Source organism: Pyrus communis, chromosome 12 (assembly GCF_041283825.1).
Source record: "Pyrus communis isolate YQ-2024b chromosome 12, ASM4128382v1, whole genome shotgun sequence".
Lineage (NCBI taxonomy): Eukaryota > Viridiplantae > Streptophyta > Magnoliopsida > Rosales > Rosaceae > Pyrus > Pyrus communis.
In genome coordinates this window covers 4066788-4094787 of record NC_142576.1, presented here as the reverse complement: position 1 = coordinate 4094787, position 28000 = coordinate 4066788, and the positions used below count along the sequence as shown (strand labels likewise).

General features: G+C 37.8%; 3 protein-coding genes across 7 annotated transcripts; all 3 read left to right on the top strand.

Annotated features, from left to right (window-relative positions):
* The first annotated feature begins 5 nt into the window (after nucleotides 1-5).
* LOC148692199 (uncharacterized) lies at nucleotides 6-2178 on the top strand. The gene is made up of 7 exons (XM_088682060.1): nucleotides 6-387; nucleotides 474-575; nucleotides 732-803; nucleotides 1215-1302; nucleotides 1460-1598; nucleotides 1720-1908; nucleotides 2025-2178. The coding sequence occupies exons 1-7, from the start codon at nucleotides 323-325 to the stop codon at nucleotides 2051-2053; spliced, it is 684 nt and encodes a 227-aa protein (XP_088538186.1). The 5' UTR covers nucleotides 6-322; the 3' UTR covers nucleotides 2054-2178.
* A 9081-nt stretch (nucleotides 2179-11259) lies between these two features.
* LOC137745486 (putative L-cysteine desulfhydrase, chloroplastic) lies at nucleotides 11260-13428 on the top strand. Of its 5 annotated transcripts, none has more exons than XR_015954494.1 (3): nucleotides 11260-12692; nucleotides 12833-12908; nucleotides 13154-13428. XR_015954494.1 is itself a non-coding variant. In XM_068485442.2 (2 exons), exon 1 carries the CDS (start codon nucleotides 11348-11350, stop codon nucleotides 12686-12688), a length of 1341 nt encoding a protein of 446 aa, XP_068341543.2. In that variant the 5' UTR covers nucleotides 11260-11347; the 3' UTR covers nucleotides 12689-12692; nucleotides 13154-13428. The 5 variants fall into 5 exon arrangements, 1 of the variants encoding a protein (XP_068341543.2); XR_015954493.1 differs by having other exon boundaries at nucleotides 12833-12954; XR_015954492.1 differs by having other exon boundaries at nucleotides 12789-12908.
* Nucleotides 13429-15975: 2547 nt separating this feature from the next.
* Nucleotides 15976-19460, top strand: LOC137744132 (putative L-cysteine desulfhydrase, chloroplastic). Its single transcript, XM_068483997.2, has 2 exons — nucleotides 15976-17425; nucleotides 18922-19460. The coding sequence occupies exons 1-2, from the start codon at nucleotides 16007-16009 to the stop codon at nucleotides 18961-18963; spliced, it is 1461 nt and encodes a 486-aa protein (XP_068340098.2). The 5' UTR covers nucleotides 15976-16006; the 3' UTR covers nucleotides 18964-19460.
* The last annotated feature ends 8540 nt before the right edge of the window (nucleotides 19461-28000 follow it).

Here is a 28000-nt window from a genome sequence, read left to right as displayed (position 1 = left end):
TATTCACCCCTTCCGGGATCGAGAAGACTAAGCCAGGGTTCAGCAATTGGGCCTTTTGAGTGTCCAAAACTTCTAGCCCAAAGCGCACGCAGCAGATTAGGATTGCTTCCATCCCAAGATAGAAACTAGCCGTACAGTGTCACTCACGCTCTCTGCGTTGTAATAACATGCAAACAAAACCAAAGAATCCACCAATGATTCTTGTTTTGGGTTTGTAGATGAAGTGGGTATTGAGGGATGGAACGAGCTCGAAGACCAGTACGCATTCGTGTACGTGAACCTGGAAGAGGGTTCGAAGAAGGTCCGGGTCAAGTGCCTTGTGATGGAGGATAAACTGCATGTGTTTTGCGCTCTGGCTGATGGGTCTTCTAAGCATGTCGAACTAGAGTAAGTTTTTGTGCAACTGGGTTATTATCTGTCATCAATTCTTACATGTTAATGGCGTTTGGGTGTTGAATTTTGTTCATTTGCAGCGTTGGGAATTATGTGGAGGAAACTGGGGGCGGAAATTACTCTAGAGAGTTCAAGAATATGGAGATGCTGGTGAAAATTCTCGACTCTTTGCACCCTTTGAGGTAAATCAGGTTTCTTGGGTTGCAATTGCATTTGGTTATGTTTGTGAAGTTTTTGTGGATTCTTTTTGTTACCATGACACAAAATTATGCGTACAAATTGGGCAGTGTTGCTTATTGTGGGTTTTTTTATTTTTTCGCGGCGTTTTTCTTGTGCAGTTCAGAAACAACTGAGAGTCGCTGTGAGACGAGCATCAGAACTGATCCTGCTCCTCAGACACGTCTTTCAGGGTCTCATCTCTTTCCCTCTCTATGTTTCATTTACGTTCGATTAACAAATGCAACCAATCATGTGAAAAAAAATTTGTATAAACTGCAGTTTGTATGTAATACTAGTTCAATTTCAGTCACCTGAGATGTTTATTAGTTTTCTGTTTGTTTAGAAAGTTTTTTTTCAAGTGTATATATCTATCTATGTTATGTGTGTGTGTATTATATCCATAAATGTGAATCTAGGATATTATCATTGAGAGTCCTTTTGGTTAACGCCTGCTCGGTTAAAAGTTTAAATGCATCGCCAACGAAGAAAATGAAAAATGCAGGTCTCCCAATGAACAAAACAGGCGTACAAGCCCTAGTATAAAACAGCTGGATCCTTGCATTTCCATATGTACCACTTAGTTTGTTTATATCTTTCTACAGTTGCAAAAGAAAGCAGCTCGATACGCTCTGGGAGGAGAACAAAATTCCTGTTAACGCCACCAACATTGCCAGTGCCGGTTCTGTCAAAGTACTACTTTTATCATCTTTTCTACAATATCCATTTTATAATTCATCGTTGCAGCAATCCATTTGGTTTCTCGAAAGTTTCCGAAAAGAAGAGTAATCTTGGAGATCTGAAAATTTTCCGTAATCTCACACAACGATCTTGCAAATTAATGTGTCAGGTCGGAAAACTTGAAGAGGATAAAGTTTCTGTGCGGAATGTGTATAGCACAAGGCGAGTCAAGCAGAAGATAGGTTCGGGATCAGATGAAGCAGTTGGTCTCGGCATCTTGCTTGAAGATCAAGCAATACATGATAAAAGTAAGCATATACAAATCATTTGTGCCCAAGAAGTTCATAACCTTACTTTTAATGATTCCAAATTCAATTTTTGTGGTTGCATTTCATCAAACTTCTTTGAATTTGATATTTGTTGACGCAGAACCTCAGGATTGCCCTAAAACTGCTGCAAACACCCCCATCCCCATCCCCAAGTCCCAGCCCACCCCAGCTTTTCAGTCTGATTCTGTCCCTGTAACACAAGAGTTCCATCTTTTAAAGGATCAGATTCTACCAACACCGGTTAAGAAAATAAGTCCGCGCCATCTGCAAGATGGAGAAGTGTACCAAGGTGAGGCTTAGAACTTCTCTTGTGCTTGGTCCCGTTTGATAACCATTTCGATTTCTGTTTAGTAATGCGTCAGCATATTTGGTTTCTTTTCTGAATGGATTCTTTGTGTGGTGAAGGGAGGCTGCGAGGCTACGATAGAAAATAATGAAGGAAGCTTGCACAAAAGTTGGCATCAAAGGGACAGGTTTAAAGCAAGGAGTTAGAAGAGATAGAAAGAATACTTTCTGTATTTCTGTTTTCTTAATGAAGAAGAAATTACAACTGAGTATATATACACTTTGCTAAATAAACTTAGTAACTAATGACCACTAGATTAGCATCTAATAACAGGGATTAGTTACAACCAAGTTTTCCTAATGAAGAAGAAATTACAACTGAGTATATATACACTTTGCTAAATAAACTTAGTAACTAATGACCACTAGATTAGCATCTAATAACAGGGATTAGTTACAACCAAATTACAGCTGTTAAAACATAAAAATATCTAATGATGAGGTGTCCCTTTAAGAAGTCCATATGAATTGTTACTAACACTACTCTTAGCTTAATATGCATTCAGAAATAAATAGTTGGAATCTTCTTCACACTGTAAAATAATTGATTTGAACCCGTAATTCGATTGAAACACGATGCAAGTTTCATTTAAATTCTATGATGCTATACTTTTAAACTTTTTAACAGTTAGATCTTGACTTTTGTGTTTTTGACTAAAGATCTAACGATTAAAAAACTCTCTAGAATATCGGATACGAGCAACATAGAAAATCCCTACTAGAGTTTCTAAACACGGAATTGAAACTGTTCTGTTTTCATCTCCTATAGGAGTAGACATTGGAGTTTGATTCTTAAAGTCCTTAGTCGTTCTACAAGAAACACTTCTGCTTATTAGCACTTTTGTTAGAAGAATGATTTTTTTTGTTAGAAATTCAACAGCATCATGAAGCAAGTACTGAGACTTTGTTTCGTATAGAGAATTGATTGAAATTGATATCCCTCTAAATTCAAAGCATGTTTGAAGGATGAAGGTACACAAGAATTATTTTTTATTTTGATAGGATTAGAAGAGAATTATAAGTGAAAAAAACTTCTCCCTTCTAATCCTACCATTCCGAAGAGAATTGTAATATATTCTAGAGTATTAGATCTTCTATCTCCAAATTTAATCTTAATTTTTTTCATTTTGAACCTATTATTTATACCAAATGATGTCATAGTCTCCTCGTGATGAGATACTTGAATTAAAAAATTAACAACGTAAAAAATAAAACTTCCCCTACTTATATAATGATATGTAGTATACCATCTGTATTCGGAGCCTAATACAACAAAAGAACTCAATTCAAGTAGACATAAAAGACATCGACACCTGTACGGACTGCACGCGGGCATAAATTTAAGCCCACATAATTTTTACTTTGGGTCAGTAGCCCATATTATGTCAGATAGTAATAATTTGCCACGTGGCACACATGGCTGTTGTTGGTTCCACCACCTACACCTGGCAATTCCTGACACGACCCAATAACCCGACACGACACGACACGAAATTAACAGGTGTTTGGGTTGACATGATAATGAATCGGGTCGTTATCGGGTAACCCGATAAGCACCTGTTAAGATAACGGGTTGATTCGGGTATACACGTGGGTAACATGATACACGATAAGCAGAATATTATTTTTATAATTTTATAACCCTAAAAAAATACTGTAATAATTATATAAATTAATTTAACAATTTTATACCCCTAAAAATTATAATAAATATATATATATATATATTAAATTAACTATAAAGTTTATAATAATTATAATAATTATACCCCCAAAATATTAACTATCTATAATAATTATATAAATATATATTAAATTTTATAAAAACTATAATAATTATTAATTAATATGCATGATGCATTGATGCATATGCATTGCATCCATTGATTAATTTGATTTGATTTCATTCCATTCCTGCCGCCATTTTTGAAGAAAAATGGAAGGAAAATGAAAATGATAAGAAAAGTTGAAAATGAAATAAAAAAGTGAGGGAATTAGGGAAAGATGATGGAGGGAAAAGTGAAAATGATAAGAAAAAGTTGAAAAGGAAACAAAAAAGAGAGGGAAAAATGAAAATTAATAGAAGTGGTGAGAAATTTTTTTTTTTTTTTAGTTATTAACTTTTTATCACACATATGACATATCTCACTATTTTTATAATGACACATGTGATGTAATATTCCGTGTACCAGTCAATTATACGTACAAAATAAATAGATTTAAATCTACTTAATAAATATATATATACACACACACTACACACACCATTGGAACTTGATTGATGGGATACGAATTCTCCGAAACTAATTTCAACGATCCTAACCGTCAAACTTGTTTGTATATGCTTTGAGATCACATCAACAAAAAATCGCAAAAAACAAACATTCAGAGATCAAGTAACGGGACAAAACTTTTCGACGGTTATAAACGAAAAATCACGATTTAACGGTTATTTTAACTTTGATTTTGATGATTTTTTATAACTACACTCCTTGACCCTATATGAATACAATGAATGAATTCGATCTTCAATTTAAAATATTTACACAAATGGATACTACAAAATCTTATGTTATACTTGATGAAAGTATAACTAAACTCTAAGTGTTAGTTAATCTATTGTTTTTATGGGATACGAATTCTCTTAAACTAATTTCAACGATCCTAACCGTCAAACTTGTTTGTATATGCTTTGAGATCAAATCAGCAAAAAATCACAAAAAACAAACATTCAGAGATCAAGTACGGGACAAAACTTTCTGACGGTTATAAACGAAAAATCACGATTTAACGGTTATTTAACTCCGATTTTGATGATTTTTTTACAGCTACACTCGTTGACCCTATATGAATACAATGAATGAATTCAATCTTCAATTTAAAATATTTACACAAGTATATACCACAAAATCTTATGTCATACTTAATGAAAGTATAAATAAACTCTAAGTGTTAGTCAATCTATCGTTTTGATGGGATACGAATTCTCTAAAACTAATTTCAACGATCCAAACCGTCAAACTTGTTTGTATATGCTTGGAGATCATATCAGCAAAAAATCACAAAAAACAAACATTCAGAAATCAAGTAACGGAACAAAGCTTTTCGATAGTTATAAAAGAAAAATCACGATTTAACGGTTATTTTAACTCCGATTTTGATGATTTTTTACAGCTACACTCCTTGACCCTATATGAATACAATGAATGAATTCGATCTTCAATTTAAAATATTTACACAAGTGTATATCACAAAATCTTATGTTATACTTAATGAAAGTATAAATAAACTCTTAAGTGTTAGTCAATCTATCGTTTTGATGGGATACTGTTGACCCCAAAAATTACAAAGCCTACGTGGCGCACAGGCCGAGTAACTAATAAGCTAAATACGTCATTCGGTTGAATGCGGGGCGTGCCAACTCTTCAGCCGAGCTCGGTCGAGGAGCAAAATTTGTTGATGTTGCGTTAAGCGCGTTGCTGACTTCTTTATCTTGGGACTGCGGTCGAGGAAGGAACAAATCTCGGCCTTTGGATTCTCGAGCCTGAAGACAAAGCTGCTAGTTCTACGAAGTTCAATATCAAATTTGGCTCTCAAGGTGCCGGATGTAACCTGGTAACACTTCACTTCGCCAAGAAGGCTAATGAGATGACCTCTGCCAATAAGGATTTGAAAATCCTTCTCGACCGAGACTTGGATAGATAACCAGTCGGCCTCAACGCAATCCTGTTTATCCAAACTGAAGGTACTTCGGGAACGGCTGATTCTACGGCGACAGTGTTGTTTATCCAAACTGAAGATGTTCGCCGGTTGCCTTCACAGTGCTGTTTATCCAAACTTAAGGTGTGTTGGCGGAAAAAAAAAAAAAAGATCTTAAGATGTTTGAGAGGTTTTGCACAGGGCAGTTGTGTGTTGAATTGAAGGTCACTTGAATGATGCACGTTACCTTTTATTTATGGTACTGCTATACTGGCTTTGGTGGCTGACACTTGTTGGATACCTGTTACAGAATCCAATCGTTTTCAAACTCATAAAGCAACTTACGTTACGCAGGCCAAATGTGACATCCCACATCGCCCAGGGGAGTGATCCTTAAATGTATATTCACATCTCTACCTAGCACGAGGCCTTTTGGGAGCTCACTGGCTTTGGGTTCCGTAAGAACTCCGAAGTTAAGCGAGAAGGGGGCTAGAGCAATCCCATGATGGGTGACCCACTGGGAAGTTGCTCGTGAGTTCCCAGAAACAAAACCGTGAGGGAATGGTAAGCCCAAAGCGGACAATATCGTGCTACGGTGGTGGAGCGGGCCCGGGAAGTGGTCCGCCCCGGGTCGGGATGTGACAAATTGATATCAGAGCCAATCCCTGGCCGGAAATATGCCGACGAGGACGTCGGGCCCCTAAGGGGGGGTGGATTGTGACATCCCACATCGCCTAGGGGAGTGATCCTTAAATGTATATTCACATCTCTACCTAGCACGAGGCCTTTTGGGAGCTCACTGGCTTTGGGTTCCGTAGGAACTCCGAAGTTAAGCGAGAAGGGGGCTAGAGCAATCCCATGATAGGTGACCCACTGGGAAGTTGCTCGTGAGTTCCCAAAAACAAAATCGTGAGGGAATGGTAAGCCCAAAGCGGACAATATCGTGCTACGGTGGTGGAGCGGGCCCGGGAAGTGGTCCGCCCCGGGCCGGGATGTGAAACCAAAGCCCATGCTTTAGTCATACCATCTCACGTAAACTGAAGCCACGTGTTCATTTGCAGCAACCTGATATACTGTGATTTTATCTCCAAATCTTGCAAGTGTTGTCATCTGACTAAAACTCTTAGCATCCTGCCAAGGATATTCGGTCCCACCATCATAATCTTTTATCTCTTCATGCATGGTAAACCTCCTGCTGCCTCACGTCACTATTTCCATGTTCCTCTAAAGTCTGAAACCTTTCATCCAAATGGTTGGCTTTCCAAACAAGATAAAAGCCCATCTTGACTTATCCCATCATAATTAAAAACCTAGTTAGGCTTTCTTTTCTTGTCATAATTCTATCACTCATCCATACATCCTGATCCCATTTAATGAATTTCAAACCATTTAAAATTCATTTCTGACTACTTGTCAATCAACCTAACCTACTTAGGCTTTCTATTCACCATTATCCAAAATTTGCAGATCCATGCTATGCCATGTGATAAGATCCCAAGCCGAGTTGCTCTAATCCACATGGTACACTGCTAACAAATCCAAATTAAATTGGATTGTTCTACTTGCTTCTACATTGGGACTATGATTTTTATCCCATTTATTTTGTATAAGAAAATTTGAGATAATTAAAAGATAATTATTATGATTAAAAACCATAATATTATCTCAAAACAAAATTATCTTAACTTTCTTATCCGACGGTCTAGAATCATGCTTACTCAACGGCCTCGATTACCGATGGTGTAATTTTGGGTCCAAACATTGCCCCACAATTTTCTTGAGCTTCGGCTCGTAAATCGAATGGTTAAGGAAATTAATTGTCCGTAACCAACAACATTTCATCGTATTGCCGAAACAAATTTTGCTTAGCGACATTAAAATCACCTCTGTACTACCAGTACCTTGATCTTCCTCTGCTAATTCACCAACCGTCAACTTATTTGTATATGCTTCGAGATCACATCAGCAAAAAATTGCAAAAAACAAACATTCAGGGATCAAGCAACGGGACAAAATTTTTCAACGGTTATAAACGAAAAATCATGATTTAACAGTTATTTTAACTCCGATTTTGATGATTTTTTACAGCTACACTCCTTGACCCTATATGAATACAAAGAATAAATTTGATCTTCAATTTAAAATATTTACACTAGTGGATGTGGATATCACAAAATCTAATGTTATATACTTAATAAAAGTATGAATCAACTATAATATTAATAATTATATACATTAATTTAACAATTTTCTTTCTTGGTGGCAAATGGAGTGTTTTCATTATCCGATACTTTCTCAGTTAGCACGAGATGTGTTAACAATTCTCATTTCAACTGTTGCATCAGAATCTGCATTTAGTATTGGGGGTAGAGTACTAGATCAGTATCGTAGTTCATTGTTACCAGAAAAAGTTCAAGCTTTGTTGTGCACACGAGATTGACTATTTGGAAAATGAGGTAATATATTTTTATATGGTATAGTATTATTATTTTGGTAAACTTCTCATAATTTGAATGATTTTTAATGTTTGGTTTTTCTATACTTAGTTTATGCGGAAGAGAGTTCTGACGTGGAAAATCTTACTGAAAACATCTTCAACATAACTCTTGAAGGCAATAGATCAAGCCAAAGTTTCAATACAATTTCATGATGATCGATGTAAATTGAAGATTTTGTAAATGGAGGTGTAAACTTTTGAGAACAAAAACTCTTTATCCTTGCACATTTAATACGTGTAATAGATTAGTAGTGTATGTATTATTTTTTTATTAGGCTCTTATTTTCGAGTGTAGATATAGTACTTAAACGACAAATGTTTTATGTTTTGAAGTAATATTTCTGTGGCAATGTGTGGTATGTGCAAATTTTAATTTTTTTTTTCTTAACAGATCATAACGAGTCATAATGGGTCGGGTCACTTTACCCGTTGGGTAAAGTGACCCGACTTGTTAAGGATCCGTTAAGATAATGGATGTGACACGACACGACCCGTTAAGATAATAGGTGTTACACGAAAACGACACGAACACGACAGACACGATCCGTTTGCCAGGCCACCACCCCATAAATAAACTGTCAGTTTTGAAAAAGATCTGGGACCCAACTCGAACCGAATGCAACCCAATTTACTTGTCCCATTTTGTGGAGAGATTTTTTAATATGGTTGGAACACAAGATGATACATCACGTGTTATTATACAAATTGTGGAATATATGTAGTAAAAAGTTAATAACTTAAAAAATATAATTTTCCATCACTTATATAAAAACACGTAATGTATCATTCGTGTTCCGGTTATAATAAAAAATTTCTCCACTTTGTGATGCAGATCCCCCACTATAATGTAAAACCGAATAAGGAAATTCTCATTTCATGTCTCTCTTACTTGTCCCACCTTGTATCAACATTCGAATATATGAGAAACACTTAAGTATCAGATATGCATCTCTTTTCCAATGTATTTTGGTTGCATCCAAAAAATATGAGATTTCATGTAATTTGGTATAATCCGACTTTACGCAGTAAAATTCATGAGAACTATCAGTTGAAATAATGTAACCAATTTTTTTACTTATCCCTAGCTGGTGCTCTCTAGGTAAGAAAGCAACGCTAGCCTTCCACACCCGCCGGTCCTAACCTTTGATTTTAGGGTCAGTGGCATCCTCCTGATTTCTCTGCTTTCTTTTTCTCTTCCTCCTTATTTCTTTTATCTATGCCTCCTTCTGAGCTTTGTCTCAACATTTGAGTCTCGTCTCAACCATCTGAGCTTTGGTCTCAACTTTCTCTCTTTTCCTCACTCAATTGCCCACTCAACGGCAGTCCCATTTCCTCGCCCCATCGCACCCTGCTTTCCTACCTCTTCTTTGCTCCCCCTTATCTTTTTCAACCCATAATCATGAATTAGATCTCGGAGTGTCAGGCCTTATCTTGACACTAGACAAAACACTTACAGTGCATTACCGAACTAACTTGCCGAAAAAATTGGATGAAGTGTGGAATGATTCACATTGAAACAAGGGTGTTTTACACACCCCCTTTGCCCTCCCTCTCCTACTATTACGTTTTGTGACCTCCCTTGTAGGTGTGGTTGTGGATGCTGCGGTTCTTGGTGCATTGATTATGCGCAATACTCTTAAATCTAGTTTTTGGTTCGGGTGCTCTTTTCAGTTTGAAGCGACGTCTTCCTTCGTCGAGGAAGCGGCGACTGGTGTTTTGGTGTTTGAGATTAGGATTTTTTTTGCTGTGTTTGGCCTTCCTTTATATATTTATAAGTTATACGCATATTAGTTAATTCATAATTAGTGTAGGGTTATTATACAAAATGATCCATGAGATTTGCATGATCAATATAAATGGTTCCTGAGATTGAAAATCAATACAAATAGTCCCTGAAATTGTCCACCATCCATGATTTTGATCCTCCCGTTAAAATTATTTTAGGCAATTTTCAAAGTTTTGTAACTCAATCGTTTCTTAACCAAATTCGACCCATAATATATCAAAATGAAGATAGGAAAGTGTAGAATAAGATTATACCTATTTTGAAGCTCAATGGTTGCCGGAGATGGCAGGAAAATATGAAAGGTGACTGGTCCGTGGGAAAACTGGAAAACTCGCCGGAAACTGGGTAAACTTTAAACATTCATAACTTCTTCAATACTCAACCAAATTGAGTGATTCAAAAACAAAATAATACTTCTTAACGATACGAAGAGAATGATACCTTTTTCCAAGGTTAACTCGCCGTGGTTTGGTTGGACAACGGCTCGAAAGTGGCTAACTATTTTCAAGTTAGCCACTTTCGAGCAGTTTTCCAGCCAAATCACAACGAATTAGCAGTAAAGAAAGATACCATTCTCTTTGTCGACGAGAAGTATGATTTTCGTTTTTAAATCACTCAATTTCGTTGAGTATTGAAGAAGTTATGAGCATTTAAAGTTTACTCAGTTTCCGGCGAGTTTTCCAGTTTTCTCGCGGACCAGTCACCTTTCAGGCTATTTCCTGCCATCTCCGGCAATCATCGGGCTTCCAAATAGGTATAATCTTGTTCTACACTTTCTTATCTTCATTTTGATATACTATGTGTCGAATTTGGTTAAAAATCGATTGAGTTACGAAGTTTTGAAAATTGCCAAAAGAGTTTTTAACGGGAGGACCAAAATTATGGATGGTGGACAATCTCAGAAACCATTTCTATTTATTTTCAATTTTAAGAACCATTTCTATTGATCATGCAAATCTCAATACTATTTTATATAATAACCCATTAGTGTATGATTGTAAGTGTCCCTTTCTTCACCGAGTTTTTAAAAAGGTGTCCTCTCCTTTACCCAAGAGTTTTATTGTACGACTAAAAGGTATATAAATCACGTGCGTGTCACGGAGTGAAAACAAACAAACTGGAAATGGTCAGTCGAGTCATCGAGCGAGCGAAGTGCGTCTTGTTTGGCGCCACCTGATTCGTTAATTCGGTTAATGGCACATCTAATGCACCCCCACTTGTCCCATTTTTTAAATTTCACGCCAAAGTAAATTACAATTTACCCACCCAAGTTTTATTTAATTTCTCTTTTGCCCCTTTGGCTCTCCCAAAGCCTTCGAAGTAACCACTCCTCTCTCTCTCTCAAACGTTTCATGCTCTTCCTCGGCTCCATCATCAACTTCCCCAAACCCAAATCCCCAAATGGCCTCCTCGCCGGACCACCATCTCAACGGCGACCCCAAAACCCACATCTCTAAAAAACCCAAAATTTCCCCCAATTTCATCACCGCGCCCGAAATCGCCGCTGAATTTTCCCACCACGACCCGAACGTCGCCCGGATCAACAACGGCAGCTTCGGCTCCTGCCCCGCCTCCGTCATCGAAGCCCAGCAGCGGTGGCAGCTCAAATATCTCGCCCAGCCCGACCATTTCTACTTCAACGAGCTCAAGAAGGGCATCTACCAATCCAGAACCATAATCAAGGAGCTCATCAATGCAGACCACGTCGACGAGGTCTCAATCGTCGACAATGCCACCACGGCCGCCGCCATCGTGCTTCAGCAGACGGCCTGGGGGTTTTCTGAGAGCAAATTCGACAAAGGGGATGCTGTGGTGATGCTTCATTACGCTTATGGCGCCGTGAAGAAGTCGATTGAGGCGTACGTGACGCGTGCCGGCGGGTATGTGATTGAAGTCCCTTTGCCTTTTCCTTTGAAATCAAATGATGAAATTATCGCTGAATTTAAGAAAGCTTTGGAGAGAGGGAAGGCTAATGGTAGGAGGGTTAGGCTAGCTGTGATTGATCATATTACTTCAATGCCATGTGTGGTTATACCTGTTGAAGAACTAGTTAAGATTTGTAGGGAAGAGGGTGTTGACCAGATTTTCGTAGATGCTGCTCATAGTATCGGGTGCACTGATGTCGATATGAAGCGAATTGGGGCGGATTATTATACAAGTAATTTGCATAAGTGGTTCTTTTGCCCGCCGTCTATTGCGTTTTTGTACTGTAGGAAGTCCCCCAAGTGTCCAGAGTTGCACCATCCTGTTGTTTCTCATGAGTATGGTAATGGGTTGGCTATAGAAAGTGCTTGGATTGGGACTCGGGATTATAGCCCTCAATTGGTAGTGCCTTCGGTTTTGGAATTCATCAATAGGTTTGAAGGCGGTATTGAGGGCATCAAGAAGAGGAATCATGAGACCGTTGTTGAGATGGGGCAGATGTTGGCCAAGGCATGGGGAACGCATCTCGGGTGCCCTCCGGAGATGTGTGCCAGCATGATCATGATTGGGTTACCTGCTTGTTTGGGGATCTTGAGTGAGAAGGATACTCACAAGTTAAGGACACATTTGAGGGAGAAGTTTGGTGTTGAAGTTCCCATATATTTCCGACCACCCAAGAATGGGGAGGTTGAGTCAATAAATGGGTATTGTCGAATTTCTCATCAAGTGTACAACAAAGTTGACGACTATTACAAGTTCAGAGACGCAATTAATCAACTTGTTTCTGAGGGGTTCACTTGTGCTCAACTTTATAGCTGATGAGGTATGCTCTGCTTTCACCCATTCTAATGGTTTTTAAGTTAGAAATGTATGGTAATCAGGATTTCTTGTCCTCCCATTTTGTGATTGAAATGCTCAGTTAAATCTTGTGATGAATCCAAGTGCTCTTACAACCATTTCCAGAAGTTTTATTATGGTTAGCTGGCGTTTCTTGATTCGGTGGTCGAGATATTTGTTTCAACTTGCAGTGGCCGTGGAAGTAGGTTACTCCTCCCACCTGCCCCCTTTAGAATGTGGTGATATAGGTAGAAAATGTTTACATCCATGGAAAACCTCAATGTAGTATGAATCTTGTAGATTAACAGTTCTGTTGTGTATAAAATTCTTGCCCGATGTATATGCAGTTTATGATATGCAAGGAGGGGGCCTTATTTCTATTATTTGGTACCATGTTTTAATTATTAATAAATTGTTTTTTGACATGTAACTTTCTGCATATTGTAGTCCAATGAAGGACCGAAGAAGCTCTTCTGATGAATAACATCCATGGCTATATCTGCATCGCCTGCATGCCTCAATAGTAGCAAATGGTTTCGGTACCATTAATCCCTAAACTATTAGAAAAATAAACTGCTGAGTGCATGTGTCAAAGCAGAAACAAATTTCTTCATGGTTTTTGGTGTTTTTGGTTTCCTGGACATGTTAGCTGTCTGTTGAATGCTGTCGGAATTGTTGCTGTTGTAAATGTTTAATGACTATATCGATATTTGCATGCTTAATTATCTCCTAGAATTTAAAATATAAAACTTGAATCGAAATAAGACTCTTTAGAAACGGTTGAGCCTGACCATGACTTAGTTAGGGCATGCTGTATGTGGTGAAATTTTTGCAGCTCGAGAAAGAAGTCTTGGATGGAGGGTTTCCTCATGGACCACAATATGCTGTGGATCCGAAAAGTAACTTGTCTTAGGATGTTGAAATATTAGAAGGTAAGGCAAAGAAAGATTGGTCTCCAATGTCTCCACTTCTGTTATTCGGTTATGCTGATTTTGTTCCGATTTTGTGTTCGTTTTTGGTCCGATCATATTATTCGTATTCCTCTGGATTCCACTTCTTCGTATTCCCGTTCTCTTCAAGGGGTTTTGAGCTTGAAATTTTATTCTTATTCCCCCACATCTTGTTTTCTCCCTACACCAATTGGCGGCTGGCGCAGTTATGCCTATGTTTTCTCAATAGTTTGCACTCTGTTCTTACATTTGAAGTACAAATTCTTTGTAGAAACCTTTGACGCAAAGCCGGGCGTGGTCAAGTTGGCAAGAGTTGTGTGCTTTCCTCTGCAAGTTTGAATTCTCTTTGATGTAGTTTAGAATAGTAGAGTTGTGTGGTCCTCGACTTATGACTCGAGTGGTTAAAAGTATATACTTGTTCCGATATGGATTTGAAATATAGGATCATTATTAGGTACGATCAAGATGATTCGCAGGTGAGTCATTTTGCATATCATGTTTAGAAAAGAAAAAGTTGAGAGTGATGGGAGGTCAAAGTGGAATAAGAATAGGTGTAAGCTTGAAATATTATTGGCAATACCTAAAGCAAATGGAAACGTTGTATCTATCAAAACAAGCACCACGAATATCAGAAAACATCGACCTTTGCATGCAAGGTTTTGTGTTTGAATCTATCCTTGTAGTTTAATGTAGATATTCTATCATTTGTCAATAAAACAAAAATATCAGAAAATGTTGTATCTATCGGCTTAATATCTACAAATGTGCATTTATTCTTTGAATAAAATCTAACATGTTATGCCAATTTTCGGTCAACGGGGTTGGAACCGACTTGGCCTACGTCCGCAGTCGTTAGTTTCGTTCGACTCTTTGAGTTTGTTCTCAATTTGGTGGACGTTTTGGCCTAGTAAACCTCATGTCCAAATTATTCATATAATAGTATGTTATTGTGGGTTAGATGTGTGAGTTTGTTTTTTTTTATTTTTTATTTTTAACAAACGATATTATCTACACTAAGGGAGAGGGGGATGAGCTTATCCTCACAAGGAGCTAGCAATAATATGATTCAAATTCGCCTTTGGCGAGAATTGAACCTAAGACCTCTCACTTACAAATGAAGATGAACATCATTAGACTGTAGTACTAAGTGACAGATGTGTTAGTTAGAACAACGTGTGCAACCTCCTATTTTGAAGTTTGAATCTTCTTCTTTGTAGATTAAAAGAAGTTTAGAACATCGCCTTATCAAAAGTCAATGTAATAATATGTTAGTTTCTATCTTTTTAAAACCTACCAAGGTCCAAAATTTCAAGCAAAACACACAAGTTTGGTACACATGCTAATAAAACAAGTGAGTTTGGTCGTTGGTCACTATCAAGAGAGTCATGACAACCATTGAGACAGCATGAGCACAGCCGCAGGAATCTACACGTATCTAACTACGTTGAGAATAAGATGACCGAGTAGGAACTAGTTAATTACTTCTGCTCATAAGCGTTTGTGTTGAAAGTGCTCTTGGTAAAAGCATAAGTTCTGCTAAAAGTATAGTGTTTTCTGAGTGCTTCAAGCTGAACTTCTTCTGAGAACATTAGGAAGTACTTTAACCACATTCCAGTTTTTTTCCTCAACGTTGTGACTCGTCAGAAGTGCTTTTGATTATCATAAAATGAAATTAGCCATTTTCCAAAGTAGTGTTCAACGAGCCCTGAAATTTAAAATCCCTTCGATGTCATACATAAAACAACTGATGATTTGGTTGTAGCTCTTGTCATGTGTATAGTCATTAGTCAAGACAAGCAATAAGACATCAAGCGTCCCAAGGATATTACAAATTATTAAGTAGGAAAATGACAGAGTGAGAGATCATCGACCGCAAAAAAAAAAAGAAAAGAAAAAAAAGACACTTTCGACAGCAGTTTAAGGAGCCTTAATCGTGTTTAGACCTGGTTTGGTACTGAGGTGATTCTGAAAAAAACTGCTATCAAAAAAAGCTGAGAGCTGTTTTTGTCTTTGGTAAACATTTCAGCTTCAGCTTTTTTTCACAGTTTTGGGTGAAAAAAAGCCAAAAACAAGAAGCTGCAAAACCCAGCTTTGAAAAATCGGTTTTTTTTCACATCTGTTTTACATAAAAGTTTACCAAACACTATAATACTGTTTTTTTTCTTCAAAAGCACTTTTACAAAAAAGTTTACCAAACACTCTGCTGCTTTATTTCACAGCCGCTTATTCTCACAGCACAGCAGAATCAGCTTTTTTTCAAAGCACAGCAATACCAAACCAGCCCTTAGTTTCTTGCCTGAACATTTGCTACCATTTTTTTAGTGGTTAAGAGAGTTTACTCCTGGAGGTCATGGCGGAGAAGATTATCATGTTTTTCCGTTACTATGTTCCTCGATTCCTCTGCCCCAATCTTTCCTTCCGAATTTCGAGACCCTCTAATCGCCATTACCGTAACCTTAATCATAATGACACCCAAACCCAAGTCTCCGTTAAGCCGAAACCCTCTTCCTTCATCACAGACACCGAAATCCAATCTGAATTCTCCCACCATGCTCCCGGCATTGCCAGGATCAACAATGGCAGCTTTGGTTGCTGCCCTGCCTCCGTCATCTCTTCCTTGCACCAATGGCAGCTCAAATTGCTCTGCCAGCCCGACGACTTCTACTTGAACGAGCTTCCAAATAGGATACTTGAATCGAGAACAGTAATCAAAGATCTCATAAATGCAGAAGATGTGGAGGAAGTCTCCATTGTGGATAATGTCAGCACTGCTGTTGCTATAGTCCTGAAGCAGACGGCATGGTCTTTCGTGGAAGGGAAATTCGACAAAGGAGATGCTGTCATCATGTTTCGCTGCACTTATGGGGCGGTGAAGAACTCAATCAAGGCCTATTTTTTGCGCGCTGGTGGGTATGCGATCGAAGTTCCATTTAATTTTCCGGTGACTTCAAACGAGGAAATCGTGAGTGAATTCAAGACAGCTTTGAGGAGAGAAAAGGGTATTGGGAGGAGAGTGAGACTGGCGGTGATTGATCACGTTACTTGCATGCCAAGCTTTGTGATGCCGGTTAAGGAATTGGTTAAAATTTGCAAGGAAGAAGGTGTTGAGCAAGTTTTAGTTGATGCAGCTCATGCTGTTGGGTGTGTAGATGTGGACATGAACGAAATCAGAGCGGATTTTTACACAGGTAATTTGTACAAGTGGTTTTTCTGCCCGCCTGCGGTTGCATTCTTGCACTGCAGGAAATCAGTTATGACACATTTAGATTTGCATCATCCTGTTGTGTCTCATGACTATGGAAACGGATTGGTCAAAGAAACCGGTTGGGTTGGGACGAGGGATTATAGTCCCTATCTCGTTCTTCCTTCGGTTATGGAGTTTGTCAACAGATTCGAAGGCGGTGCAGAGGGAATCAGGAACCGGAATCATGATGCTGTTGTTGAGATGGGGAAGATGCTTGCAGAAGCTTGGGGAACCAATCTAGGGTGTCCACCGGAAATGTGTTCGAGCATGGTGATGGTTGGATTGCCGGCCTGTTTGGGGGTTCTGAGTGATGAAGATGATATGAAGTTGTGGGAACTTCTGTGCAAGAAATTTGGTGTGGAAGTGAAAATACATTATCAAAACCCGAAAGATGGAGAGCTTGCACCTATAACTGGGTACGTTCGAATCTGCCACCAAATTTACAACAAATTTGAGGACTATTGCAGGCTCAGAGACGCAATCAACCAACTCGTTCGCGATGGCTTCAATTGCGGTAATCTTGAGGTATGTATGTTCTTGCCTCCATCCACTTTCTTGGCTTGCAGGCTACCGGTTATTTTTAACTTCTTTCCTAGAACTCGATTTTGATTTCACTTTGTTTTCTGTAAGTCAAAAGTCATTACTTCCCAACTTGAAACTCAAAATTTGTTCAACTTTAACTTGTACACTCATTTCTATCTTTTCCTTGAAACTCAAAACTGCCTCCTGAAATATATGTGGGACCCACTAGCCAATAAGACTATCTACATGTGCCAATGAATTTGATTATAAATCTTCATTATGTGTTAACATTCAACTTTCAATAATTAGAAAATATTAAGTTTAAAAGAAGATATTAAGCATTGGAAATTTTTTTGGGTTTATGTGCTTGAGTTGCAGAGATGGAAAAAAATAAAAAAGAAATTGATTAGCATGGTGCACCTAAATCAAATTCACATAACGGAATTAATAGAATCAAGTAGGGGTGGTTCGGTATGGGATACCATACCGAAACTAGTATCCCGAATCCCAAACCGAAATTTTTCGGGACGAGAATTTGAAGACCAATCCCAAACCAAATTTTCGGGAATCCCAAATTTCGGGAATCCCGAAATATTTTCGGGATTTTGGGACAAATCGGGAATCCCAAATTGAAATATGAAATTATGAATTGTTCTTCAAATATATAATTCAAGAACACATTCATGAACTAGGAATTTCATTTCATTCACACTACCATTTAATTGAACACTGGCATGCTTGACTCTTTTTATCATAGTCAAAATTCAAATTAATTAAACTCTTTTTGCAATCTGTTGAGAGACAAAAGAATCAAGCCTTCTAAAATCATCAGCCACGGCAGCAGCAATAATAAAATCCACATGAATATCAAACAGAACATGAAAAATATGCAAGGTGTAAGGCATTCTAGGTTGCTAAGCATGAATTAGAAACTACTAGCATCAATTATAAAAGAATAATATATATATGTATAAATATATATATAATAATTAATATTATATATTTTCGGTTTGGTATGGGATTCCCGAAATATCGAAAAGCCAATCCCGAATCCCATACCGAAATTTTGGGATTGGTTCGGGATAACATCCCGAAAATTTCGGGAATTTCGGTTTGAGAAATTTTTGGTTTGGGATCGGGATTTTTTCGGTTCGGTTTGGGATTTTCGGGAATTTTTTCCACCCCTAGAATCAAGCCAATGTGGAGGGAGTTTTCATTTTTATAGAGTAAAATGATGACTTTTATTCAGTTTTAGGGGAAAAAATAGGATCCAAATCAAGTTCAAGGGGGCAAAATGGAACGAATTTTGAGTTTCAAATAGTAGAGTGAAGACTTTTGAGTTACATGAGACAAAGCGAGATTAAAATTGAGTTCCGGGAGGGTAGTGTATATTGAATTTTTATAGATTTTGATCCAAGTAGTGAAAACCCTGTGCAATAATTTATTAATCTTAGTTTTGTTTACTTGCCACTGACATGGGATTTTATGTTAATCTGCAGATCATGAGGCCTGAAGAAGTCGGTCCGACGAATGACAGGTGATATGATTCCATGTCTCCTGCACACTTACCTTGTTGCAATGGATGGTTATGGTTCATTGAACAAGGTTTGTGGACACATGAAGGTTCCAGATTGTGCCGTTTCATTGTAACCACCGCCTCGTCAAGTGTTGTTATCAATCCATGTTATAACACACGTTTCTATCAACTATAATGTCCATTAATATTAACATTAGAGTTATAACATTGTGTAACGATGTAACTGTATTATTTGCTTGTGCATGAAGACATTAGTAATTTGACAAGGTTAGGTTGTATGTCCGTTGATACTTGATAGCATAAATGGCACATGACTTCATCTTCAATGGGGATCCTCAATAGAGTTGCTATAATCCTACAAAAGGCTTCCAATGGATTGGAATAGAAATCCCCAAAGCATCTTAATGTATAGGGATTCGCCGGATAGCATTGTTTTAGGAACATTGCTATATTTGGGTGTTTGAGATTTCAACCCCTGTATATTTTTTTGACAATTTTTATTGGCAGTGTAGGGTTCTGTTTTTCCCAAGCTTTGAGGTAGAGTTTTAGGATCCTATTTTTTCTTAATTTACTTGCAGAACAAGGATAATGTATTTCCTGTCGCACCATTTTCATAAATTTGATCCAATGATATACGTTTTGACTTACTCATATGGTTTCTCTCTCCTCATCTGCTAGACCCCATCTCCCTCTCATTCTCTTGGATATTGAAAAGCTTAAAGGCGCCCCACTGTGTTAGTTACATTTTTTTAAGGGATTGGAAGCAGCTGCTCTTCGATGAGGCTTCCGTTGCCACCTGCTCCGCCTTACCCCCTCTTCCTAGGCTCAAAGCCATCTACAGTGATGCCCCAAATTTTCAAATTGGTGGGGCTGTTCAAGGCAAAAGGTGGATGGCCCCTCGTACAGCTCCCCAATGGTGAATGGCACTTTTGGTTAGTGTTGGTTGTTGGGTGATCTCTTGCTGCTTGGTAGGCTGCAAGATAAGTTTGAAGTTAGTTTCAAATGTGCCTTTGTGGGGCCTTAGCTGTAGGCCTTGAGGCTCACAATCAAAATTAATAAAGTGCTAGGCGTGCCATTGTTATCTCAATATAACAGATGTTGAAATAGATGTGTTTTGTGTGGTTACTTGCACTCCAAGTTACTCAAACTTCTTGTTATCAAAGGATTGTCACAGATGGGTTAAGTTTGCATTAAGTTCTTTTTCTTGCCTTGTAAACAAGGACTTTTAATTCATAATCTTGTATGTTTGAATGAAGGGAGTCAAAAGCCCTTTTAGACTATGTCCTTGATTTCGGGTTGTTCTTAATGAAAACATATCTATTAAGTTAACTAGATCCAGATGCAAATGAGACTCTTAAGTAGAAAATAGATGGAAATAACTTGAATACATGTTGAAAGGTACATTAAGCGACATATCTACTATTTAGGGGACAAACAAAGAGATTCGGGCAAGATTTCACATTGTCGGGTAAGGTTGAACATCTTGCAGCCATTTCTCTTCGAGTTTACAGGGGTTGTATGCTAAAAGGGATGGATGGTAAACAGGTTTTACATGAGGGAATTGATACTACAACAGTGGGGAATATAGCAGAGCTTTTAAACTAGATAAAATATAGCTTTTTTTAAGGAGACTATGACTAAAAAGACTAAATCTAGGTTGGTTTTAGCTTTTTTGGATGCAAATCTGGCTTGAGAGCAGAGTTTGTATGTTGTTTGAGTGTCTTTGTCTCTGTTGTCTCTTTTTCCTTTTATAGGTGATTTGGCCCGACTGTTAGAGCTTTGTTCTTGGCCGAGGGCTTTCAGAGGCAATGAGTCATCATGTATTTACACCTTAATGCCATTAGAAAGTGCTTTTTGGCTGGTAAGAAACTGGTCTTTGTCAGTTGTCACTTTAATCATAGGCACATAGTCTATGCCTTGGCTGAAAGGGCTTTAGTTTGTCCTTGGGCTTGATGTTGGGCTTCGGGCAAGTCCTCATATAATTTGGCATCCTTGGGCCTTCCTTCATTTAAGCCCAATATTCAAATATTAACTCAAATATGGGCTATGAAGAAGGAATTGAAATCTGTAATCTGCTGGCTTCTTTTTGTGGTCTGATGAGGTTTGAGTTTTTTTTTTACAATTCTAGATAGCCAGATGGAGCACAAAATTTCATTGTGAATTGCTGCCGTCCTTTCACAGGATACGGCAGAACGCGAACGGACAAGCAGAGTACGGATTTGGACTTTTTTTTCTTCCTTTTCTTCTTCTTAGATCTTTGAAGTGACATGTTTGGAAATGAAATTCAACCCAGAATGAGGGCGGTTTGGAGGAGACTACGGTGGTGATAAGGCTGGCGGCTTCTATGGTAGCATAGGTAAGCTAGACGAAGGATAACAGAGACATGAGCAGCTTGCTTAGGGTTGCTCTGGTGCAATAAGAGGCGTTGGAGAATCAAAGAGTTAGGTTTAAGTCTATGAGGGAGTTGGGAGCAATGAGTAGCAGCCATTGGTAAGTTCAGGAGATATGATTGATTCAATTGGTTGACTGTGGTAAATTGATTGGATGGTGATGGAGGTAATATTGGATATGGCTGGTAGGTGGTGAATTTGGTGCTGGTGGGTAGTGATGTTAGGTCTGGGTTGAGAGAGGTAGAAGACTCTTTGAATTTGAGTTGTGGTATGTTATTTAAAAAATAATTTAGGTTAAAGGTTAGGGCATAGGGTATAGGGTATAAGATATAGGGTTAGGGTCTAGGGTTTAGGGTATAAGATATCGGGTTAGCGTATAGGTTATAAGGTTTAGGTTCAGGGTAAGTAGGTATAACGTTTATGGTGTAATGTGTAGCGTATAGGTTATAGGGTTTAGGGTTTAGGGTTTATGGTTGATGATTTAGGGTATAGGGTTTAGCGTGTAGAGTTTAGTGTTTAGGTTATAGGGTTTAGGGTTTAGGATTGGGGTTTAGGGTATAGGGTTTAGGGTTAGGGTTTAAGGTTTAGGGTTTAGGGTGTAAGGTGTAGGATTTAGGGTTTAGGTATTAGGTATTAGGTATTAGGTATTAGGGTTTAGGGTTTAGGGTTTAGATTTTAGCGTTTAGGGTTTAGGTTGAAGCTATAGGGTGTAGTATTAGGGGTTTAGGGTATCCAAATCTGTTCCGACCCGACTTTCGTTTTCGACCTAACTACCTGATTCAGACCCGACTACCTTTTTTCCCACCCGATCTCTCCACCTAACATATTTCCAATTCGGGTCACAATATTCTTTAAGGTGACTGAAATCTTCAAGATTCTGGCTCAGTCGACAACAATCAGATTTTTTTAGTGCCTGAGATTTTGTTCATTTCTTTCTTTGTCGGAGAACATAAGAATGGTTGTTGGGCCTCACCAACTCTCACTGCTGCTGAAGAAAAGTTTTGGGGTGATTTTGGGATTGTGATTTTTAATTATTTATTTTTTAAATACTAAAGTTTGATTTTGGGGTTTGCATTTAGGTACTTTTAAATATGTTGAATATCCATGCTTGATTTTAATTAAAATATGAAAATGTTGGTTAAGGCAGTTGGCAAAGTAATTTGTTAACCTTTGTACATTTGAGTTTGAATTTGGAATTGTTATTAGCACTCTAAAAATCTCATTTAGCACTCCAAAGTTTCTATAATTAGAAAGAAAAATACATTTGTCAGGAGTGTAGAATGAGATTTTTGGAGTGCTAATACCAGTTCCCTTGAAATTTTCTCTATATATTTGAATGGTTTATTATAAAATACTATCTTGTTACAAAAATATGAGTTAGAAATGAAATTAACTTTTGACACAAAGGCTAATTCTCTCGCTTTCTATTTCTGGTATGCATGCACGAAGCTTATCACATAACTAAAGTCTTGTTTGGAAGTATTTTTAAAATGATTAAAAACATTTGTAGAGAAACAAATTTTGGGTTTCAAAAAAGCACTTGAAGTGCTTTCTACAAGAAACATCAGTTATGTGCTTTTTCTAGGAAGCATTTTAAGTGCTTTTTGTTTTTGTTTTTTTTTTTTTTTAAAGATTTACTTGCATTTTTACTAAGGGTTGACTTTTAAAATGACTAAAAGTGTTTTTAAAGAAACAAATTTTGGGTTTTAAAAAAGCACTTGAAGTGCTTTCTGCAAGAACCATCAGTTATGTGCTTCTTCCAGAAAGTACATTAAGTGTTTTTTTCAAGGTTTACTTGCATTTCCACTAAGGATTGATTTTTAAAATATTTTCCCCAAAAAGCTTTCAGTCATTTTAAAAGTACTTTCAAACAAGCTTTAAAATTCTCCAATATAAAATAATCCTCCTCCACTTATATTTTACATATTTATAGGGAATTGTTATTTGCACTTCAAAAATCTCATTTGGTACTCCAAACTTTCCATAATTAGAAAGAAAAATACACTTGTGAGGAGTGTAGAATGAGATTTTTAGTGTGCTAATAACAATTCCTTATTTATATTATACTTAGTTTAAATCAATAAATTTTCTTTTTGAGAGAAGTTCGACGATACGAGAAAAAACGGTACAATAATCTTTGTACTTAAAAAAAAAAATGTCGTTTTTGGATGTCGGCTCTAAACAAGTGTTGAGGTTAGGTTGGAATCTATCTATTATATATAAAGTTGGAGGTGTGATGAACAGTGCAGCACAGTGGAGATCAGATTTTTGATAGCCAAATTACCAATTTACCTTTTCATAATTTGAAATATGATTTTGGGCAGGTTTTGAATTTTTTTGGCTGAGGGGCATTTTGGTCCAATTATTTTTGTCAAAGTGGGTGACACCAAAGTATTTGTCTCATGTGTAAAGAATAAAAAAAATGAAAGGGAAGAGAAAAAATAATAAACAAATGACAAAGTTGATGGTGCTCACATGACATAAAAAAGGTTTTTCACAAGCAGATAATAATGTGATTGAATAAGTTGTTAAATGATTATTTTTTTTTTTATGTAACAAACTATATTATCTACACCAAGGGGAGGGTGTGGGTTTAGCCTCAAAATGAGCTAGCAATAATGTGATTCGATCATTTGTTTATTAAATATTATTTTCTCTATTTTTAAACACGTTCAAAACATTGTAAGAAGCGTGTAATGCTGGTTATAAAAAAAATCTTTCTCACACGGATAATAATGTGATTGAATTAATTGTCAAATGCTTTTTTAAAATTAAAAAAAAAACGATATTATCTACACTAAGATGGATGAGGTGAGCTTGGCCTCACAATGGCTAGCAATAATGTGATTCAATCAATTGTTCATTAAATTTTATTTTCTCTATTCTTAATGTAAATTCTATAGAGACCGATTTTATTATGTGAATTCAGCTGCTTTAATTGGTTTATGAGAAGTTACTTCTTACATTTAAAACGTGTAAGTCACGTTGGTGTCACCAAGCTTCAGCACAAAGATTTGGACAAAAATGTCCCCAAGACAAAAAAATTCAAAAGCATCCCAAAATAATGCATCAAATAAGTCAGATGCATTTTCGTCATTTTAACAGTATTTTTTTAATAATTAATTTTTTGATGTTGTTTTTTTATTTTTTTTTATTAGTACATCACAATAGGCTAGCAATAATGTGATTCAATTTCTCTATTTTTAAACACGTTCAAAGCAACTTAAGGAACGTGTAATGCCTATTATAAAAAAGGTATTTCACACACGGATAATAATGTGATTAAATAAATTGTCAAATGATTGATTTTTTTTTTTTGTAACAAATGATATTATCTATACTAAGGGGAGGGGTGGGCTTAACCTCACAATATGTTAGCAATAATGTAACATCCCGTCCCGAAACTAACGAAACGTACATTGAAATTACAATTTTACCCCTAATCTATTCGTTTACGTGTATACTTGTGTTGTGTGGGTGGTGGGACCACACACAATCATACATTTTTTCTTTTCTTTCCGGGATTCCCTCCCTCATTCCCTCACTCTGTCTCTTCTCTCTTCTCTCTTCTCTCTTCTCTCTTCTCTCTTCTCTCTCTCTCTCTCTCTTTCCCCGAGTTCCATTATTCTTCTTCTTCCTCTACACACGGACACACATACAAGCATACCCAAATCTTCACCAAACAAGAAACCAATTACACCATTGAACTCGTGAGGTTGTGAGGAGCACAACCATACCAATTCCAGGTAAGAATTCGAACGTTTTCACGTCGTTTCAACAATGGCCGATTTGAAACACTGTTCATGCAAACCTAAACTAGTGTGTTTTTGGAATTTCTAAGCTTGTAGATGTGTTTGTGAGGTCCCAAGGAGCCTCGGAGTGGTTCGTTGGGTGAATTTGGACGTTGGGAAGGCTAGGTTCGAAGTTGGCCGAACTTTGATCGTTGTTGCAGGTATGATCGTGTGATTTTTAGGCCTTAAAACTAGTCTAACGTTGTTCTACTAGTCCTAAGCTTCATTTTGGTCTAAAGAACGTGAAAAATGGTTGAAAAACGAAGGAGAAAACTTAGTTTGAAAATTACCCAGTTTTCCGGCGCCGTCGCCGGCGCCGGAGTCTCGCCGGAGAAGAAAGGAGAATATTCCGTTAAGTCTAACGGAATATTCCTAACGGCAGTGACGGAATCTGGTTAGATTTGACGGAATATTCCGTCAGTTAACGGAATATTCCTGACGGCGTCTGTTGACACCGTCAGTGTGCAGTGCACGTGACCGCGCGTGGGGGGCGCGTAGGTCCGTGGCTGTTCAGGCGCGTGGGGGCGCGTGCGTGGTCCAAAATTTTTTCTAAAAATATGGACGTGATCCTGAGGTTGTGTAGGTCACGTTGGTATATTCATATGTCCAATTTGAGCAATGTATGAGAAGTTATTACGAGAAGTTGCTTAGGTGCTTTTAAATTAATGTTTTCGTAACTTTGTCGCGTATAGGTGATTCGTTTTCCGAGGACGAGCGTACGCACTCGAGGCAGGGGGGCTACGACCCTTCTAATTATCAGTGAGTGGGCTTTTGTTTTCCGTATATACCTATATACCTCTAAATTCCCAGAAATAGAATAGAAAAGGTTATATGTTTTATGCCATGCATCATTTGAATATTGTTTACGCATCATCACGTGCATTGGTAATTGGCATACATATATATAAATGTGTATTTGGTGCTGTGGACGCACAGGTGAGTGCCAGGTAAGCGGTATTCATGTGGTTATGCATTCCTGTTTATTATGCAATAGTAGTTTGAGATGCTTAGAGAGCTCATAATCTGCACCCCCGGTGTTAGTGCTCCCGCCCAGAGAGGGGCAGAGTCCTTCACGTGTATGTTCACCAGCACCACACGCTCGCCTTGGATCCAAGTTAGGTGCAAGCCTTGTCGTGCAGACCACATTAGGTGGTTCCGACTCGTAGGTGACCCGCGATTATTCGCATAGTCTTCACGTGATCGTAGCACTAGAGCGTATATATATTACACCCAGTCTTGTCGTACAAACCACGTTAGGTGGCTCCGACTTGTGTGCAGATTCAGATGTTGAGTTGAGATTGGAGCTCTATAGGCAGCGGTACATGTCACGTTAGGTGACTCCCGGCTGCCAGATTATGTTATTGATGTGAATTACGCTTGAGCATTTATATTTGATTATGATATTCTGTTGTGGTATATTCTCAAGCATGAATGGCATATTGTGAGCATGAATGGCATATGGTGAAGCATGATTGACATATCTATACATACGTATATATGTTCATTTTCTGGGAAGTATACAGGTTTTACGGCGAGGGGTTAGAATGTATTTTGCTAAAGAGTTTTCAAAGAACTTTGTTTTTGCCCACTCACGCTTTTGTTTTTGCGCCCCTCCAGGTTCTAGTGGTCTAGCAAGTTCGGTGGTTTATCCCAGAGGGCGTCCCGGCATTTCTGACAGACACTCACCATTGTAGGGTCACCTCCGGGTGTACATATGTCGTATCTTTCCTTTTTGACTGCTGTAGACTTGCTCTGAATTGTGTCTCACATACACTAGTACTTTGTATGTTATTAGGTTTTTAATTATTCGTACTTTTATATTCCCTTCTTAATTAGCTTCCGCACGCGCACATGGTTACGTCACCTTCGTGTGACGGCCAGCACGCCCTGATCTCGGTCGGGGTGTGTCAAATAACGTGATCTAATAGTTGTTTATTAAATATTATTTTCTCTATTTTTAAACACGTTCAAAACATCCTAAGAAAGTGTATAATGCCAGTTATAAAAAAGGTCTTTTGCACGCGAATAGTAATGTGATTAAATTAATTGTCAAATGATTGTTTTTTTTTTTTTAAAAAAAAAAAACGATATTATCTACAGTAAATGGGAGGAGGTGAACTTAGCCTCACAATGACTAGCAATAATGTGATTCAATCAATGATTTATTAAATATTATTTTCTCTATTCTTAATGTAAATTCTATAGAGACCGATTTTGTCACATCCTGGCCCGGGGGAGGACCACTTCCCTGGCCCGACTCCACTACTGTAGCACGATATTATCCGCTTTGGGCTTACCATTCCCTCACGGTTTTGTTTTTGGGAACTCACGAGCAACTTCCCAGTGGGTCACCCATCATGGGATTGCTCTAGCCCCTTTCTCGCTTAACTTCGGAGTTCCTACGGAACCCGAAGCCAGTGAGCTCCCAAAAGGCCTCGCGCTAGGTAGGGATAGGAATATACATTTAAGGATCACCCCCTGGGCGATGTGGGATGTCACAGATTTTATTATGTGAATTCAACTACTTTAATTGGTTTATGAGATGTTACTTCTAGCATGATCTAAAATGATTTATTTACTTCAAATATTTGACTTTTCTTTTGTCAATTTACGCATATAAATACATTTAAAACATGTAAGTTGTGCGTAGCACATCGTGATTAAAAAAAGGTCTTTTGCATACGCATGAACACGTGCATGAAGGCTAGTATATATAAAGCCAATGGAAAATTGAATAGTGAATTTGGTGTCACCAAGCTTCAACAAAATTAATTGGACAAAAATGCCCCCAAGACTAAAAACTTCAAAAGCATCAAATAAAGTAAGGGCATTTTCGTCATTTTAACAATATTTTTTAATA

Excerpts from the sequence above, each read along its gene's own strand:
- LOC148692199 (XM_088682060.1), top strand. The coding sequence starts at position 323 with ATGGAGGATAAACTGCATGTGTTTTGCGCTCTGGCTGATGGGTCTTCT. Across the intron at positions 388-473 it reads TCTAAGCATGTCGAACTAGA|CGTTGGGAATTATGTGGAGG; the intron begins GTAAGTTTTTGT and ends GTTCATTTGCAG. Across the intron at positions 1,909-2,024 it reads AGATGGAGAAGTGTACCAAG|GGAGGCTGCGAGGCTACGAT; the intron begins GTGAGGCTTAGA and ends TGTGTGGTGAAG.
- LOC137745486 (XM_068485442.2), top strand. The coding sequence starts at position 11,348 with ATGGCCTCCTCGCCGGACCACCATCTCAACGGCGACCCCAAAACCCAC.
- LOC137744132 (XM_068483997.2), top strand. The coding sequence starts at position 16,007 with ATGGCGGAGAAGATTATCATGTTTTTCCGTTACTATGTTCCTCGATTC. Across the intron at positions 17,426-18,921 it reads TCAATTGCGGTAATCTTGAG|ATCATGAGGCCTGAAGAAGT; the intron begins GTATGTATGTTC and ends GTTAATCTGCAG.